Source organism: Elephantulus edwardii, unplaced genomic scaffold (assembly GCF_000299155.1).
Source record: "Elephantulus edwardii isolate Elephantulus edwardi_28Jun2011 unplaced genomic scaffold, EleEdw1.0 scaffold00029, whole genome shotgun sequence".
Lineage (NCBI taxonomy): Eukaryota > Metazoa > Chordata > Mammalia > Macroscelidea > Macroscelididae > Elephantulus > Elephantulus edwardii.
The window spans coordinates 9,191,185-9,210,040 of record NW_006399779.1 but is presented as its reverse complement, the minus strand read 5'-3'; the positions used below and the strand labels follow the sequence as shown (position 1 = coordinate 9,210,040).

The window sequence follows — 18,856 nt, the reverse complement described above, 5'->3', positions numbered from 1 at the left end:
CTACAATTTCATAAGGACCGTGCTAGCAGGACTCCCATAAATGAAATAGTTAATTAATAATCTCTGTTCAGAAGATAAAATATTAAGAGAATATAATGTGTGATTTAATATGCCTTTAAGAGCAATGCACCTTTCTGTAACAAACTGCATTAGCCACTTAGTATATACTAGGTAATTGCAAAATATTTTACAATAGAGCTATTTGTTAAATGTTTCAGTATTGATCATGAAACTTTTTGAAATTTACCATCAGGCAAATGGTGGCAGAGTCTACATAGAACTATGCTTCGTGGTGTTCTGGGAAAAACCTTCCGACTTGTTGGCTATACTATTCAGTATGGCTGTATAGCTCATTGTGCATTTGAATACGTTGGTGGTGTTGTCATGGTAAGTTCTACATTCAAGAATAATTATTTTAAATAAAGGCTCTTTTAAAAGGAAGGAAAATAAATTTTCTCTTATAGGTGAAGTGTGACAGTTAAACCAATAAATTGTTCCAGATTTTAAAATATAAGAGAGTATATTTTAGCCAGCATTAAAAGAAACTCTAATAATCATTAGTTTCCATATGGTTCTGTATTTTGTTTCTGATAGAGACAAAGGTTCTATTGATAAAGTAATAATAATAGTAATAATAATAATTGCTATGATTTAGTGAATTTTAATTATTATGTTCTAGGATATTTTTAGTACTTTACCTTTATGAACTCATTCTACTACTGTAGGTGAGATATTAGAAACCCATTTTAAATATGAAGAAATTGAGGCTCCAAAACCTTATGTAACTTGTTTGAGACCCTGTAGTTAGCTAACTTAGATTTCTACTGATGTTTGTCTACTCCTCAAATTTCCTACTCCTAACCATCATATTTAAAATAATTATCATTCTGCCTGACATCAATACTGAACTGTTAAAACTGCCTACCTGCCAATTTTTTTTATTCTTTCAATAGTATCACAAATCTATTAGCTCTGACTTTTTATGCCCTTTATCATATAAATGAAAGAATACATTAATTAAGTAGCTAGTTGATTTTCAAATTTCATTTTTACCCTAATAGATTCTCCACAGAATCATTATTATCTCAAGTTGAATGTAGCTGGAATAATACAAGTGATATATTTAGCTGAAAGTCCTATCCTTGATTATTTAATAATTACTGTTACAAAATATAACAGAAAATTGCCACTTTAACCATTTTTAAGTGTATAGTTCTTTGTTGTATTATATTCACCATGTTATACAACTATTACCACTATCCATTTCCAAATGTTTTTTCATTATTCTAAATAGAAACTCAGTAATAAGTCCTCATTTCCTCCTCCTTCAGCCTCTGGGAACCACAAACATGATTGCCATTGCGCACCTGCCAGTTTTAGCCAGCTATTTGATCTAGTCCTTACGAATTACACTGCTAACTCAATTCAGATTCAGCAGCAACTCCATGGGAGAAAGTTGGGCAGTCTCCTCCCATGTAACTTATAGCCTTGGAAACCCAGCTATGAGTTGGTTCCAACTTGACGGCTATGAATTTGAGTTTGGGGATTTAATTTTTAGTAGCTTCCCCTTGCCCTTTAGATTAGTTAACTATAAATTGAGGATTCTCAATGAGAATGAATTCTCAATGGATGAATCAATCCATGACTAACAGTGAGCCTGAGCATGGTGGAGCATGTGAGATGCCACAAGATAGGGTAAGGTTTCAGTCAGTTGTTCATAGAGTTGCTTTGAGTTGTCGTCAACTCAACAACACCTAACAACAACAGTTTCCCTTTGATTTTTTGGTAATTTATAATGTGTACTTCAAGTGGGCTGCTGACATTTCAAACATAATCATTTAGGAGGTTTTGAATACAAGTTTTATTATACATAAAGTAAATGGAGATTTCAATAATTATTTATTCCAGTTCTGAGATATAGTGTTGTGATGATTATTGCTTTTAAGACATACAAATAAGAAAATCTTAAAACTGTTAGCGTGTCATATAGTGGCATTTTTAGTAGAAATAAAATGAAGTTGCAAATGTATCAAATCATTAAGCTATTTTCTTAGAATGGGAGGATGGACATCAACTCATTGAGACCGGGATGGTACCACTTAGTAAGTCATTTTCACAAGCACTGGATGATATTTGACAAACTCAAGAAAGTCTTTTAGTGATTTAGTAAACATTTACTCAGTTTAGTAAGTCTTATGTTAAGCACTCTTCATGGATTTGGGTATATAGCTGGAGACATGAGAGATAAGTTCCTTGTTACCTTGGATCTTATGTATAATAGGATAACAAATCTGGAAATATTTTTATGTTATTATAGTAGTCATATAATATGAATAAACTATTATGGTTACTGGACTAGGTAGCCCTCTGCGAACTTATAAATCATTCTCTAAAGATATTTTCTTACCTGGTTCTTTGAAGCTTGAACAACATTTGCTTAATTTCTTTCTTTCAAGTCTTTGCAGGTAATTTATGTTGAATAAGAAAGGTTTTGAACTTAAATTGCAAACTTACTTCTCTTTTTAGTGTTCTGGACCGTCAATGGAGCCTACAATTAAAAATTCAGATATTGTCTTTGCAGAAAATCTTAGTCGACATTTTTATGGTATCCAAAGGTAAATTTCTGTAGTAGATATTTTAAGTTCAGAATGAAAATGCACATACACATTGTGTGTTTTTTACAATTTTCTAAACTTTTACCTTTAAAATACTTTCATAAATTACCAAACTAATTATTAAGTGGATAAATTTTTCATCAAATATTTTCTTTCTGTTTGAGAAATAGTAAACATCTTTCTAAATATATGCAGTTTTTTTGGTTGTTGTGTCCTTTGTGTCATTGTCCAAAATAGTTAAGATCTTCTGTTATAATAAAAAATTGACCTCATTGTTTTATTGGCTTCTAAATGTTTTGAAGAAGCTCTGGTTACGCACTTGGCTATTTACTGAAAAGCTGGTGGATTGAACCCACCAGTAGCTCCATATGGAAAAAGATATAAAGAACTGCACCTATCAAGATTATAGCCCAGGAAACCCTGTGGGGCAGCTCTGCTCTGCCGTAGAGGGTCTGTTTGCATTGGAATCCATGTAGGGGCATACGTTAGCACTGTTGAGTCAAGAGTAGGGACTTACCAATTAATGCTTGGTTGTAATTCTGGAAAAGTAAATGCCAGTTTTATTAATCAGGAAACTACTATTTAGCTTGAGCTTGTAGTTAGCTTATGGCATAAGTTTCAGGCACGCCTCTTTTGGTATTGACCTTTGCTATAATCCATTACACATTACTGAAAAATAGTCAAGAATGATGTAAAAGCTTCTAGCATCTTCTAATCTTTTATCAGCCTTAGATACTGTACATGGAAATTATCTCTTTGTCACAGCATGTGGTCTAGGCAGGTCTTAAAATGATAACTTGACCTATTTGAACTTTATTGTTAAAAATAACAAGTCAGGAAAAAAACCTCAGACCTACAGTTACTGAATCAGTTGGCTATAAATCTTAGCAGGAAGAGGCTACTTCATCTTTCTCCCCCAAAACAGCTGATTAATTCAAACTGCTCATCTTTATGTTAGCGGAATAATAATAAATAATAATAATAATAATAATACACAGTATGCTATCAGGGCTCTTTGACTGCTAGAGTAAAAATGAAACCCACCGTTTTTTAGTTGATTCTGACTCATAGTGACCTTTCTGAGGCTATAAATCTTTACAGGCGGAGATTCCCTGTCTTTCTCCTGCAAAGTAGTTGGTGAATTTGAAATTTAGCCTTTTGGTTAGCAGCCCAACATGTAATACATTGTGTCACTAAGACTCTTTAATTGGTAGATATAAAATTAAATGTATATTATAGAGCTATGTTATCATAAACAAACAACTAATTTCTGTCATATTTGGAAGTGATTCATAACTGACCCTCCAGCAGCTGTTCAGAGGCTGTATATTGCATGGGAAGAGATTGTCCATCTCTCTGTCCTGGAGTAGCTAATGAATCTGAACTGCCTATGTTTGGGTTGGAAGCATACCTCTTTAAATAACGAGGCCACCTTTGTTTTATTTTTAACTTGTGTCAAAATAACGTAATATACCCTTTGGCATAACTGGTAACTCACCCTCACGATGGTAAGAACACAGGCGTCTGTGTTTCATGCTATGGCCATGATTTTACTCTCTTAATCCTGGAACATCTTTAACCAGGACCTGAATGTGTTGGCAGTATAGGTTTTAAATGAATAGCTCAATACTATCTTTTTTTTGTAGATAATTTTGCATTCAAATGAATCACCAAATAACTATATTCAGTAAAGTAATTAAAATTCCTAGAAGGTTTTATTTTGTACTCTTATTCATCCAGCAAACTCATTATGTTTCAGGAAAGCTTCAAATCTGGCATTTATAAGAGACATACAGAAGTAATATTTATAAAATAATATTTTAAAACTATATTTATAACCACATTTGTTGTTGCTGTTATGTGCCATCGAGTTGCCTGTGACTCACAGTGATCCTTTGTACAACAGCTCTGAAGCCTGCACTATTCTGAGCCAGTCTCACTGACTCTGACACACCTACCCTCCCATTCCCCCAATTACTCTATCAATCCATCTCATGGAGGGTCTTCTTCTTTTGTGTTGTCCCTCACCATGATGTCCTTCTCCAGGGACAGATTCCTCCTAGCCATGTGTCCAAAGTATGTGAGATGGAGCTTCAAAATCTTAGCCTCCAGGGAGAAACTTGGTTTCACCCTCTCTAAGACAGACTTAATTGCTTTCTTGGTGGTCAGTGGTATGTTCAAGACTCTTCTCCAGTGATAGATAGTTGATAACTTCTCACTTAAATATATCAGTCTTTTCCCCCTGATTTGCAGAGCAGAATTCTTAAGACTTAAAGGGAATCTCTGACCCTTGCCAAAAAGTCTTAGTATTGACTGCATGTTTATAAAGTTAGAATAATCGTTCCTTTAAGCATGAATGAAAGTCTAAATACTGGTATCTAAATACATTAATTTCTTTTCAGTTAACTACATAAACTATTCATACTGAGACAATCATCTCTACTTATTCTTTAGGGGAAATAGTTAAAGAGCACCTAAATATATAGAATAAAATTAATGTTTCCATGTTAAGTGCTCTAAAGTAAGTAAAAAGGCTTACCAGTATTTAGTTAACTTGGGAATATTTATGCAAATTTTTTGGTCATAATTTTGGTTCTAAAAATTTAAAAACAAAAACACATGGGGCTAAATTATAACTTTTATGGAAATAGCAATACTTTTATAATCTTTTAAGATATTTTTTCATTGCTTTCTTTGTTGGATTTTATCCCATAATAGTCACAAGTACAAGTCAGTAAAATGACTGTAAACATTACTAAGTGTATGGAAAAGTCAGTATGTGAGACATTAAAGAAGGTAGCCTTGTTTAAGTTGCTTTATAACCGTTATTAAAGCAATGCTATGCATGCGTTTATGCTACATAAATAACATTGGCATTTCTTTGACTTTTTCCCCTCAGAGGTGACATTGTGATTGCAAAAAGTCCAAGTGATCCAAAATCAAATATTTGTAAAAGAGTAATTGGTTTGGAAGGAGACAAAATACTCAACAATAGTTCATCAGATTTCTTTAAAAGCCATAATTATGTAAGTAACATTTCAATTATGTTTTGTATTAGTATCATGGTTGAAAAACACTAACTGAACACATTTATGAAAGAAAATAGTTCTTCCTTATGCATGTTTTGAAAAAGACCAATGTCTTGTTCAGTAGATTTTAGATACTCTTATAGCAAGAGTAGAGAGCTCTGGTAGCCTAGTGGTAAGAAACTGCACTTCTTTCCAAAGGCACATGGTTCAAACCTTTCTGCAGGAGAAGGATGAGTGATAAGTAGTCTCCTCCTGTGCAGTTAACTGCTTCTGAAAACCTGTTGCGGTGTCAGCTATGGGTCTGACTTGATGGTACACAACAACACAGAAAGAGCAATTTGGCCGATTTATTTATTTGAATTCCTTATAAAACCTTATATAAAATAAAGTAATATTAGTTGCAGGTAAGTTACACCAATGGGTACTAAAATTATACAGAAATTAAAACAATTTCCAAGTATATTTCGGGAGATATTTATAACAAAAATACTGACTACGCAGGGGAGAAACCTTGCAGATACCACCTGAACCAAATTTTCAGAGTTAACTTCACCAATAAGGAGACATTTGAACATAATGTAGCTCTTGAAATGAAGCGTGAAGAAGGGTACCTTACTTTTATTCTCTTCTTGCAAAGAATATGGTAGTCTAACCATGAAACAGTGAACAAATTTGATGGAGGGACATTCTGTCACATAACTGACCAGAGCTCTTCAAAAATGTCAAGGTATTGAATATAAAAGACAGATCAGAAAATACATAATACATATGACACATAAATGCAGCCTGGAATCCCAACTTAGGAAATTGTTTTATTGACTAGCTAGTGGGAAAAGTGATGAAATAGAGATTTGCAGTTTAATTTTATAAGTCCTACATAACTTGAAAAAAAAATAGATATTGCCTATATCTTTGATCTGGTCAGCTTTCCTGACCAGTTAGAAGAAAACTCATCCACTTACTGATGCCAAGTCAGAACCGACCCATAGCTGTTCCTGCATCCATTTTTTGGGAGGCTGTAAATTGCCCATGAATTTCCTTGGTATTGCTGGTGGTTTAGAGCAGCTAGATAGGTGCTGTCTTGAGTTAGCAACACGGCTCCCTGTGATCTAGGCCATCAGAGCTCCCTAGAAGAAGAAAACAAGGACAGAAAATTGGAAAAATGAGCAGATGTAATATGTTAGCTCTTTCACTAGTCACAAGTCTGCTTTGCCAGGGCTTACGGTGGGAGGCCTTTTTGTTAATTGGCATGCGGTCTTTTTTTGTATTATCAAATTATTTATAAAGCTGTTGAAACTATTACTTTTACCTTTATTTTCAGTCTCAATGTATGCATATAATTGAAGAGTTAACTTGGTTTTGTCATTGTAAACTTATTTTTAACTATGCTAAAAAATATGGTGGATGGTGTGAGATTGGATTGTGTTCTGTTGTACTTATGGTCACTCAGTCAGAACTGATTTGATGGCCCCTAATGACAAAGTCTTAGATTGCCCTATACATAAATTTGATAGACAGACTTAAGTAAGCAATACCTCCTATACTAGACTCTGTTTCACCTGTGCAGATGTTATTACTGTTCACTTTTATAAAATTAGTGTAGGATTCTGAAGCTTCGTTTAACGTACTTTGGGCATGTTGCAAGGAGAGACCAGTCCTTGGAGAGAGGGACTTCATGTTTGTGAGGGTGGAGGGGCAGCGTAAGAGAGGAAGACCCTGGATAAGATGGATTGACTGAGTGACTGGGGTAATGGGTGTAGGCTTGTTAGAGACAATAAAGTTGGCTCAGGCTTCAGCGCTGTTGTACATAGGGTCGCTATAAGTTGCAGGTGACTCGACACACATAACAACTATAAAACTGACAGTTCTGATGGTCTCATGGGTAGGAGTTCTGCTGCTAACCCAAAGGTAGGTAGCTTGAATTCGCTAACTGTTCCTTGGGAAAAAGATGGCCAGTATCCTCCCATGTGATTTATAGTCTCTGAAAACCAGCTAGAATGTTAGCTATAAATCACTTACAACTCGATGGTAATGGTGGAGAAAGACAGAATATAAAATATAAATATAAAACTAAGCCCAGTGTTTGCTAGATGATGATCATGTAGAGGATGGTTATAGATAACCTTTTCCTGAGGACATCATGGGAAGTGTATTCCTTTCTTTATTTCTTCAGGAAATGTCAAATTCTGTCATATGATTTTACCTTCCTCTGACTGCCATTTCATGAATCATTCTATTCAATTCTGAGTTCCTGTAATAAGCAGTATCTGTAGAAAATCAGAAATAGTTTTGTGAGTAGATAAAACAAGAGAACACATAAATTGTTTTTTGTTGTTATATATCATTGAGTTTGAACCAACTCACAGCTGACCTTACAGTGCATTTTCAGAGACGGAAAATTGCTCAGGAGGAGATTGCCTGTCTTGCTCTTGCAGAGCAGCTGGTGGATACAAACCATATGCCTTTGGCTTGGCAACACAGCTCCATGGCCAATCAGGATACAAGGTCTTGCAGTATCTGCTTAATTAATTGGAGAATAAAATGGAGGACTGATTGTGAGTTGTTTTGGTTTTGTTTGTTTGTTGTTGTTGTTGTTGTTTTTAGTGTTGGGGTGTTTCGGGGTGGGTTTTTTTTTTGTTATTGGGTGTCATTTAGTTGTCCGTAACTCAGGAAAAACCCTATGAACAACAGATCTGAACCTTGCCCTGTCCTGCATCATCCTCACAATCTGTTATACTCCAGCCCATTTCATTTGGCATTAAGACATATTCAATGATGAGTTTATTTTTCAGCAAAAACTTATGTTATACATCATTAAGAAGGAACCAACTTAGAGGTGACCCTTCAATGTGCTTTTAGGTGCAATTAATTACGTAGGAGGAGATTGCCTATCTTTCTCCCACAGAACAGCTGGTGGATTCTGTGAGTCTTTGCATTAGCAGCACAACACTAAGCCACAAGAGCTCCTCCCTTCAGCAAAAACAATATGAAACCATGTTTCATGCATCTGTGTATTGATATGTAATAAAGAAAAGTCACTATACTATTTGAGTTAATTGAATAATGGGAAGTGTTTTTTTAAATTAAAATTATCTATTTATGGAAAATATTAATTGAATTCTTTTAGTGTGTTTGAAGAGTAGATAAATTATAGGATACTGCTATTTTTTCCTGATTTTCATTCTCCTTGGTTTTGTCATACTTATGTCTTTTTACACACGTACACACATATGTGCACGATAATCAATATTGAACACTTATTATATATTTAATTTATATCAGATGTTGAAACATTTTGCAAAGATTGTTTTATATAATTCTCACAACACATGTAAGTACTAGTACCATTTTACAGATGAGAAACTTGAACACATCTATAATTACGTCAGCAGGTTGAATAAATTACCCATTTTCAAACAGCTAGAGAGAGAGTTGAGATTCAAACACAGGTAGCCTGTTTCTAGAATTTGTACTCATTACCATTCCACTATTTCCTGAAATATCTGAATCTGTCTAATTATTCGGGAGAGTTCCGGTACTAGCATTCTTCACACTGCCCATGGAAAGGCTAAGCGTCTCATGCAGTTCAAATCCACCAGCACTTCCTAGAGTGAAAAATGATCCGTTTCCTCTTACAAAGATTTATAGCCTCAGAAACCCAGCAGAGGCTTATTATGCATTGGAACCAATTCAATGGCAGTGAGTTGAGTTTTTGATCTAATTATCATTTCTAGTTCCATTTTAACAAATTATTATTCCTGAAAAATCTATTTGTTGGGCATTTTAAGGAGGAAGGGTACCACTTCTGATCAAGGAGAGCATCATTTCTTCAAGAGAAACTAGTGATTTTTGCATGTCCCTCTCACCCTTCCCCTACCTCACCTCAGTTTTTCTAGTCTGAGCTATTCAAACCTTAAGAATAGCTATCACAGCAAATGTATTCCATTAATCAAGTTGATTTATAACAAAAATTCATCCAAGTTTGGAGCATTCTGAAAAGATATCCAAATGCAGGTTCTGCCCCTCTAGAGTGTTCTTTCTTTCTGCTATCTCAGAAGAACACCAGTATTGTAGTTTATGAAATGGGCTTCTTTCCCTTTCTTTGCATCTTAGAAGAATCATCTTTGTTTATAAGATGAAGACATTACTCTTAAGATCCTGATTGAGTCCATAATAAAGACAATATTAAATGTATTTTAATTTCTAGGCAGAAACATTTATTCTTTGTAAGTACTTCAAATAGGCAAAACACTAAAATTGTAATTTGGAACCTAGAATATAGAGTTTAGCATATGAATGAAATAGCATTGTTCATAAGTTGGCAAAAAAGAATACAAGCAGCTCATTGGTTAAGTGATGTGGAACTATTTTATTCATTCCAGAGTAGTGGAAGTTTTTGTGGCAAGCAACATTTGTGAACCATGATTTATTTTTTACGTTAAAGGCTTGGAAACGAAACAGTCCCCAGCAAAGTGCTATTGCAGTGGGTTTTGCTAACTTCCATGGTGCTAAAGCCAATAATTCTTACCTTGAGTAATAGGGTATGCACTGACTACTGGAATATATATGCATGTGAATGTCTAGAGGAAAAAGTTGTATTCACCTCAAACATCTTGAGTAACTTAGTTTTTGCACTACATGCTTTTCTTAGTTTTAAGTCCTAATTAGAGGAAAAATTTGGAAGCAGTGACGTAAAGACTAAGGTGCACCTAATTTAAGCGATGTTGCTCCAGTCACCTACTATATGAATAAAGATGACAAGAGAGAAACTGATGTCTTTGAATTAATGGTGTTGGAGAAGAGTGTAGTATATCCCATGAACTGTCAAAAGAACAAGCAGATATGTCTTGGAGAAAGTGAAACCAGAGTTCTTTTTGGAAGCAAGGATGTTGAAGCTTTGTTTCATATACTTGGGGCATATTGTTAGGGCAGGCTATTCCTTGGAGAAGGACATCTTGCTTGGAAAGGTTGAGGGTCAGCGAAAGAGAGGGAAACCTTCAGCGTGACGAATTGGTACAGTGTATGTGACATTGAGCTCAACTGTGTCTGGGATGATAAGGATGGTGCAGAATAGGACAGGATTCAAACCTGTTATTCATAGAGTTACTCTATTAGTTGTACTTGATTTGCTAGCCCTTAATAAAAACAAAGCCTGTAGCATGTCATTGTTCATTACCGCTGAGTCAGCTCTGATATATGGCAACCTTCTATGTAACAGAAAAAGATGCTGTTCAGTTATATGTTGATTGGCATATTCAAGTCCATTGTTGTGGCAATTGTTTTAGTTTGTTTTATTGAGAGTTTCCTTCTTTTTCACGAATTTGAGTGTCATCCTTGTGCAGGGGCTGTGCTAATCTTCTCTGTATCTGCTGAAGCAAGCAAAGATTTCCTTCTTTTTCATTTACCCTTCACGTTACCATAAGTGAATGCCCTTTGCTGATGACATGTCCAGAGTAGGTAAATTGCTGTCTTGCCATTCTCACTTGTAGAAAGTATTGTGATAGTATTTCTTGAGAAAATTACTTCTTTTGACACTCTTTGTTATGTTCAGTAGATTTTGTTAACACTATAATTCAAATGGCTTTATTATTCTTTTGTGTTTCTTTTTCATTGTTCATCTTTCTCTTACGTATTGGGCTATTGAGAACATTATGGTTTGAATCACATGCACCTTAGTCATTAATACGAAGTCCTTACAGCAGACTTGCCCAATGAAATACATTATTTGATTTCTTGACAGCTGTGTCCAAATTGATTGTTGATCCAAGCAGAAGGAAATCATTAACAACCTTAATTATTTCATTTGCTGTTATGTTATTATCATTCTGGTTGTGAGAATTTAATTTTTTTGTTGTTGTTGTTTAGCTACAATCTATATTGAAGGCTTTAATATTGACCTTTATCAGTAAATGCATCAAGTATTTTCACTTTCATAAGTTTCATCAGCTGCACATTGCAGATTGGTAATAAGTCTTCCCCCAGTCCTGACTTCACGTTATAGTCATTTATGTAGTCATATAGTCTAGCTTTATGGATTATTGTGTTAAGCATACAGCGTGAACAGTGAGAGGGTACAACTCTGTCACACACTTTTTCTGATTGTAAAGTCACAGTTTACCTTTGTTGTGTTTGAACAGTAGCATTTTGATCCATATATGATCCTTGCATGAATACAATTATATGTTTTGGAACTCCTGATCTTAAGAAATGCATAAAATGGCATATTTCTATTGGTTTCCTCGGTAGGCCAAATATAAAGTAAAATACCTATAAAATTTAATGTTTGTTTCATAGGATGCATAATTCTTAGACTCAGTGTTGTTGTTGATGGCCATCGAGTCAAGCACAACTCACAGCAACCCTGTGAACAAAAGGCCTCAAGCCTTTCTATAACTATCATCATTTATCACAGTTCATAGAGTTTCCAGAGGCATGTTGTTTAGGAAATGAGTGCCACTCAAAACTTTGTTACAGAGTTAGTGAAGAAAAGTGGAAAAATCCTTGAGAATAATATTGTGCATTAACAGTTCATGGCTGTAATTTTTACATAGTGAATTTTGAAATATAGTAAATTCTTATCAAGTAAACATACTATCAAATCTCCTATCTAAATAATGAAATAAACCAATTAACTCTCTTGATACCGCATCACCCTACAAGAATTTTGTATACTTACTGACTCTATTCATGAGCTTCATATTCTCTCATGAACTCATTCATCCAAGTTAGGTTTTGGTTCCCAATAGTTTATTGAAGCTGAGAGGTAAGGAAGTATGTTGCCAACTTGAAGGCACATGGTTTGAATCTGCCTGCTGCTCTGCAGGAAAAAGGTAGGCAGTCTTCTCCCATGTGATTTACTGTTGGAAAATCTGCTGGAGGGTCAGATGTGAGTTGATTCTGACTTGACAATACCTAACAACAGACTATTGATTTTTGTCAAGGTCTCCATTGATTTTTCTGTTGTCATTCCAGCATCCAACTCTCAGTACTCATTTTTTTTTTACCTATTTTGTTATTACCCCACTTTCTGTAGGCTTTCTTGTCTTTCTGACCACTCATTTTCTTCTCCTTGTTCCTTCTTTACCTCCAGATGTTAGGATGATAGAAGGTTCATGTTCAGGCTTCTCTTGTTTATGTACCCTCACACTTTAGGTGTCTTCATCTTGTCTCATTTTTGAGACAAATACTGAAGAGCAGTGATACCAGTTTGAAGACAGGTGCACTTGATTCAGACCATGGTCTTTTCAGTCATTTGCTATGCATCTGAGAACTGGATGATTAATAAGGATGACCAAAGAAGAATTGATGCCTTTAATTTGTGTGATCTTGGAGAAGAGCACTTAATATCCCATGGAACAAATAGAGATCTCAAAAAAATGAACAGCTATGTCTTGGGAAAAGTGCAGCCAGAGTGCTCCTTGGAGGCAAGGATGGCAACAGTTCATCTCTCATACTCTGGACCTGTTATCGGGAGAGGGTATTCCTTGAAAAGATATATCATGCTTGAAAAGGTGTAGGGTCAGCAAAGTAGAGGAAGACCCCCTGCCAGTGAGGTGGATTGACTCAGTGACTGTGGCATTGTGCTCAAGTGTGGCAGATGATGAGGATGGCACAGGATAGGCAGGGTTCAAGTCTGCTGTTCATAGGGTAACTATGAGTTGTACTGGACTTGACAGCACCTATCAACAACAACATCTTGTCTCATACTTTTCAATATCTCATTCCCAAATTTCTATCTCCAGACATGTCTTTCCTGAACACTAGACTAAAAATATCTACTTGTATGCTTTTAGTTTCCACTTTATTGTCTAATGGTCATCTCAAACTCAACGTGTCCAAAACTAAACTCTTGTTTTCCTTCCCTGAATCCTTCCACAAACTCCGCAGTCGCAGCATGACAACTTCATTGTTCTTTTACTATAAGCCAGAGTCATCTGTGACTCTTTGTTTTTCATCTCAAATATTGCTTGTTGAAAAATTATAACATTTAAAATGTAGGAGAATTAGAAGATTTCTTGTTCTTGTTAGTGCCATCATCCTGGTACAAGACACGTACTTACTCTTACTGTAGAACTTCTCTCTTGGAGATTTACCCTATGACCTATGATTTCCCCCTTCTTCCCATCCTCAGCCCCCCTGCTGTTTTCCTTTCCTCTTTATCGATACACATCTTAGTGGTTATCTTTTTGTTTTTAGAAAAATGGTCTTGTGCAGTATTTGCCCTCCCTCATGCACCTGAGTTCACATAGCATAATGCTTCCTGGCCTCTCCCCTGTTACATAGTATTCTTTTTCATAATATTCCTGATTTTTTTTAATAATACTCCTGTTTTGACGAGGATTTATGCCATTCTGATTTATTTTTTAAAAAAGTCCAAGGACTCTATATCTTTATACTAGAAACCATAGGCTTTATAGTTGCATATAAGACCTTGCATGATCGTCCCCCTCAGCTACCTCTGTGACCTCTTCACTTATAGTTCCTACCACTGATTCTCCTTTTTGTTATTCCTCAAACTTCTTTCATATCCTCCCATCTTGGGTCTTTTAAAATTTCTGTTGCTTGTGCTTTATTCCTAATATTCACAGGGCTTACTCCCTCATTGTCATAATTTTGCAAATCTTATCAAAGAGGTCAACCTACCCTGACTCACCCCCAGTCACAGCCATTGAGCTGTTTCCAACTCATAGCAACCTTTCTTACTGGGTTTCTGAGGCTCTAAGTCTTAACAAGAGGGGAATTTCCCATCTTTCTTGGTAGATTTGAAAGGCTGGAGCCCCTTTGGTTAGCAGATCAACATGTTAAGGGTGATACTTCCCTGACTACATAAAATAATGACCCCTGCCTCTTTCTTGAGGGCAGAAACTAGTTTTAATCACAGCTAGGTCATGTTGCTACTACATAATTATCCATTAGTAAGTGGTTACTTGATGAATAGTTAAATGACTGTATGAAAAGGGTGTGTATTTCCACTTGTTGATTGCTGCCATCTTTCTCTTTATTAAGGGCATGATATAAGAACATTTTAGTAAGATAATAATGAACTGGTCATGCTGTCACCATCCCAGTCTTCAGCGTACAGATGTACCTTAATCAATATATATTGAAAATGGATGGGCATATTCATAAGTGTATGCTTATGGATATTTCAGTATATTCTTGTCAGAGCATGACAATATTTTGCTATTATTAAAGGAAACAACTGTACTTATTAATGGGGTTTTGGGTTTGGTTTTTTTTTGCTTTTATTTTAAAGCTATCAAAATTACCAGGCTACATAAAGCTTCTTTTATATTCTAATACCACATATTTCAATGTTATAGACGAAAGAAAAAGGTGTTTAGCATGTGATAATTGCTACCACAGTAGAGTGTTAGTAAATGAATAAGAATAAAGTATTACTTACATATTTTTCTTAGTAAATTATATATTAATAACAAAATCATTATTGATGTTCACAGACATGTAAGAAATAGAGACAATTTTACATTTAGAAAGAACTGTTTCAGAATGCACAGATGGTAATAGTGTTGTTTAAAAGATGACTTAGAAATAGACAATATACCATTAACAGAACTGGTGTACTGGGAAATGTTTAAATAAAACTGATTTTCTATATGAAAAACAACCTCACTAATTAGCACTTAGAAAATGTTCACTCTATATCGTTTGCACTAGTAGTCCCCTCGTGTGTACTGTGTACTTAGGTTATAGTTCAGATCCTGAACATCCAACTGCTGTTTTTCTGTTTGTTTTAACGTCATTTACTTTAGCTAAAAGTCACAACCATATGCTCTTCTATTACTATTTGTATTATAAACGGAAAAGCTACTTCTGTGTAGGGAGAGGAATCATCAGATTGAAAGGGCTTATGTGCTATAAGCTGCTGATGCACTAAATCCTTATGTCATTTAAATAGAAGAACTTCCTAATAATGCCACTTATTACAACTAGTATATCTAAATGAGAGACTTGTTTTTTGCAGACTGTAGTGATAAAAACCTGTGCTACATCCATTTCTCAGCAACGGCTCCCAGGATAATCAATCATGGCATACTGCTAATGCCTTGATTGCAGCTGATGTAGGGGAAAGATGTTTACTCTTTTGCTAAAATGAAGTTCACCTTGGAGATGATGTGACTTTTTCATTCTATAGCTAGCATAATTGTGAAGATAAATATGACTTATTATTTACATGTCTGAGATGTTTTTGTGCAGATGTTAGTACAAAAATTAATTTTTGAGGCTCCCTCAAAATTCAGCATTTTCTGATGTGTCCTCTGAACATTTTCAGAATAATTTGATCTTATTTTCAGCACTTCATTAATTGAATACATTATTTATAGAATTTATTTCATAATAATATTTATACTTATGTGTATGTTGTTATTGTTATGTGCTGTCAAGTCACTTGGCGACTCATAGTAATCCTAAGTACAAGAGCCCTAAACCCTGCTCGATCCTGTACCAACTTCACTGTCTCTGACACACCTATTCCCATTACCCCAACCACTAAATTGATCCATCTCATCGAGGGTCTTCCTCTCTTGCTCTGTCCCTCCACCCTCTCAAACATGATATCCATCTCCAAGGACTGGTCCCTCCTTGCAACATGCCCAAAGTATGTCAGATGAAGCTTCAGAATCCTTGACTCCAAGGAACATCTTGGTTTCATGCTCTTCAGAACAAACTTGTTTGTTCTCCTAGCAGTCCATGGTATATTCAGTACTCTTCTGTAGGACCACAGCTCAAAGGCATCAGTTCTTTCTGTCATCCCTAGTCACTGTCCAGCTCTCCGACACATAATATGCAATTGAGAAGACTATGGCCCAGATCAGGTGTACCTTAGTCTCCAGCCTGATGTCGTTATTCTTCAGTACCCTGGAGAAGTCTCTGACAGCTGACTTTCCCAGTGCAATTCCTCTCTTGATTTCCTGGCTGCAGGTACCAAGAATGTTGATTGTGGAGCCAAGCAAACTAAAACTGTTACCAATCTCAATCTCTTCACCATCCTATAATGATGCTGCCAATTAGTGCAGTGGTGAAAACCTTGGGGGTGTCTGTGTGTGTATAAATAACTTCAGTGTTCAGTGGCTCAATATCAACTCTACCAGATACGCTTAGGAAGAAAGACAGAGTAGTTGGCTTCATTAGCATTTCTTCTTTAAAAATAGGAGGACTTTCTAAAATGAAGGTGTGTTGTTTACCTGTTTTACTCACTCATAGTTAGAATGGCAGTGCAGTTGATGTGAATTTAGTGAGGCCAAATATTGTTATTGCTGAAAGTTATCTTTAAACTTCATTAAGACTGAGAGAAAGTCAGAAACACTGCAGTTTTCATGCTATTGTTCAGTATAAATATCTGTCATGGATTGAATTGAGTCTTTTCAAAATGTATGCCAATATGCGTAGGCCATTATTCTTACTATTATGTAATAACTGTTATTAGTATCAGGTACCGTCACATCGAGTATGATTACTAGTAACCCTATGAACATATAAATACCATCTCAGGAACATGTTTGAGGTCTTGAACACTAATGAACAAAGACCAGATGAGCTCTTGGAAGATATCAAGAATATCATCCAGGAAGAATGCGGGGTGTCATTACAAAGATGAAGAAACTCTAAATTTTGCACTAGAGTGTCAAGAAGCCAAAGCAAAGGGAAGAAATCAAGATATTAAGGAGTCGAAAGATTCCAAAGAGCATCATGGAAAGACAAAATATAACAATGAAATGTACAAAGAGTCAAAATCAACAGGGCTGAACTCAAGTTTCTTAAGCTGAAGGAACTGAAAAACAAATTCAAACCTTGAATTTCAATACTTAAGTGCTTTGGACAGAATATTAAATGATTTAGGAAGCATTAAAAGAAAATGAAAAGAGTATACAGAGTCATTGTACTAAAAGGAATTGACAGACGTAGAAGGATTTTATGAAACAACATATGAGCAAGAGCCAGTGGTGATGAAGGAAGAAATTTAAGCTGCTCTGAAAGAATTGGCAAAAATCCCCAAGGCCCCAGGAATTGATGGCATACCAGTTGACATTATTTCAACAAACACCCTGCCCTGGATGTGCTCACCAAGTTGTGCAAAGAAATCTGGAGGAAAACCACCTGGTCAACTGATGGGAAGAGATTTATATTTGTTCCCATTCCAAACAAAGTTGACTCAACAGAATGTGGAAATTATTGAATAATATCATTAATATCACATGAAAACAAGATTCTGCTGAAGATTACCCAAAAATGACTGGAAGAGCACATCAACAGAATTGCGAGATGTGCAGGCAAATTTAAAAAAGGCTGCAGTATTAGGGATTTTATACCTAATGTTAGATGGATCTTGGCTGAAAGCAGGGAGCAACAGAGTAATGTCTATCTGTGCTTCATTGGCTATACAAAGATATTTGACTGTGGATCACAACAAACTGTGCCTGTGCTGAAAAGAATGGGAATCCCAGAACACTTGATTGTGCTTATGTGAAACCTATATTGGATCAGGAGCAAGTCATCAAGAGAGCAAGGAAACACTGTATGGTTCATAACTGAGAAAGATGTATGCCAGGAATGTGTCCTATCTCCATACATTTTCAGTCTATATTCAGAACAGACCATCCAGGAGTCTAGGCTTTATGAGGAGAAATGTGGCATCAGGATTGGAGGATGACTCATCGGCAGTCTGCGTAATGCAGATGACACAACCTTGCTTGCTGAAATAGGAGGACCTGAAGCGCTTATTGCAGAAGGTCGAGGACTGCAACCTTCAATATGGATTGAAGCTTAACATTAAGAAATCAAAGATTCTCACCACTGGCCCGATTGGCAGCATCATGATAGATTGAGATTGAGATTGTTAACAGCTTTAATTTGCTTGGCTACACAATCAGCACTGTTGGTACTAGCAGCCAGGATGAAATTGCATTGGGAAAAGTCAGCTGTCAGAGACCCCTCCAAAATACTGAAGAGCAATGATGTCAGTCAGGATACTAAGATGTGGGTGATCCAGGCCTAGTCTTTGAATGCATCAGAAAGCTGGACAATGGCTAGGGATGATAGAAGGAGAATTGATGCCTTTGATCTGTTGTTCTGGAGAAGAGTATTAAATGTACCATGAACTGTAGAACAAACAGGTTCGTCCTAGAGAAGGTGAGACCAGGCTGCTCCTTGGAGGTAAAGATTCTAAAGCTTCATCTGACAAGCTTTGGA

At 35.8% G+C, this 18,856-nt stretch overlaps 1 protein-coding gene across 1 annotated transcript in view; it reads left to right on the top strand.

Moving 5' to 3' along the window:
* The first annotated feature begins 259 nt into the window (after nt 1-259).
* IMMP1L (IMP1 inner mitochondrial membrane peptidase-like (S. cerevisiae)) overlaps nt 260-18,856 on the top strand; it is a 55,808-nt gene continuing 37,211 nt past the window's right edge. The window contains exons 1-3 of the mRNA XM_006883724.1: nt 260-387; nt 2,527-2,615; nt 5,515-5,641. Of these exons, the coding sequence (XP_006883786.1) occupies nt 283-387; nt 2,527-2,615; nt 5,515-5,641 (321 nt within the window). The 5' untranslated portion in view covers nt 260-282. The remainder of the gene's footprint in view (nt 388-2,526; nt 2,616-5,514; nt 5,642-18,856) is intronic.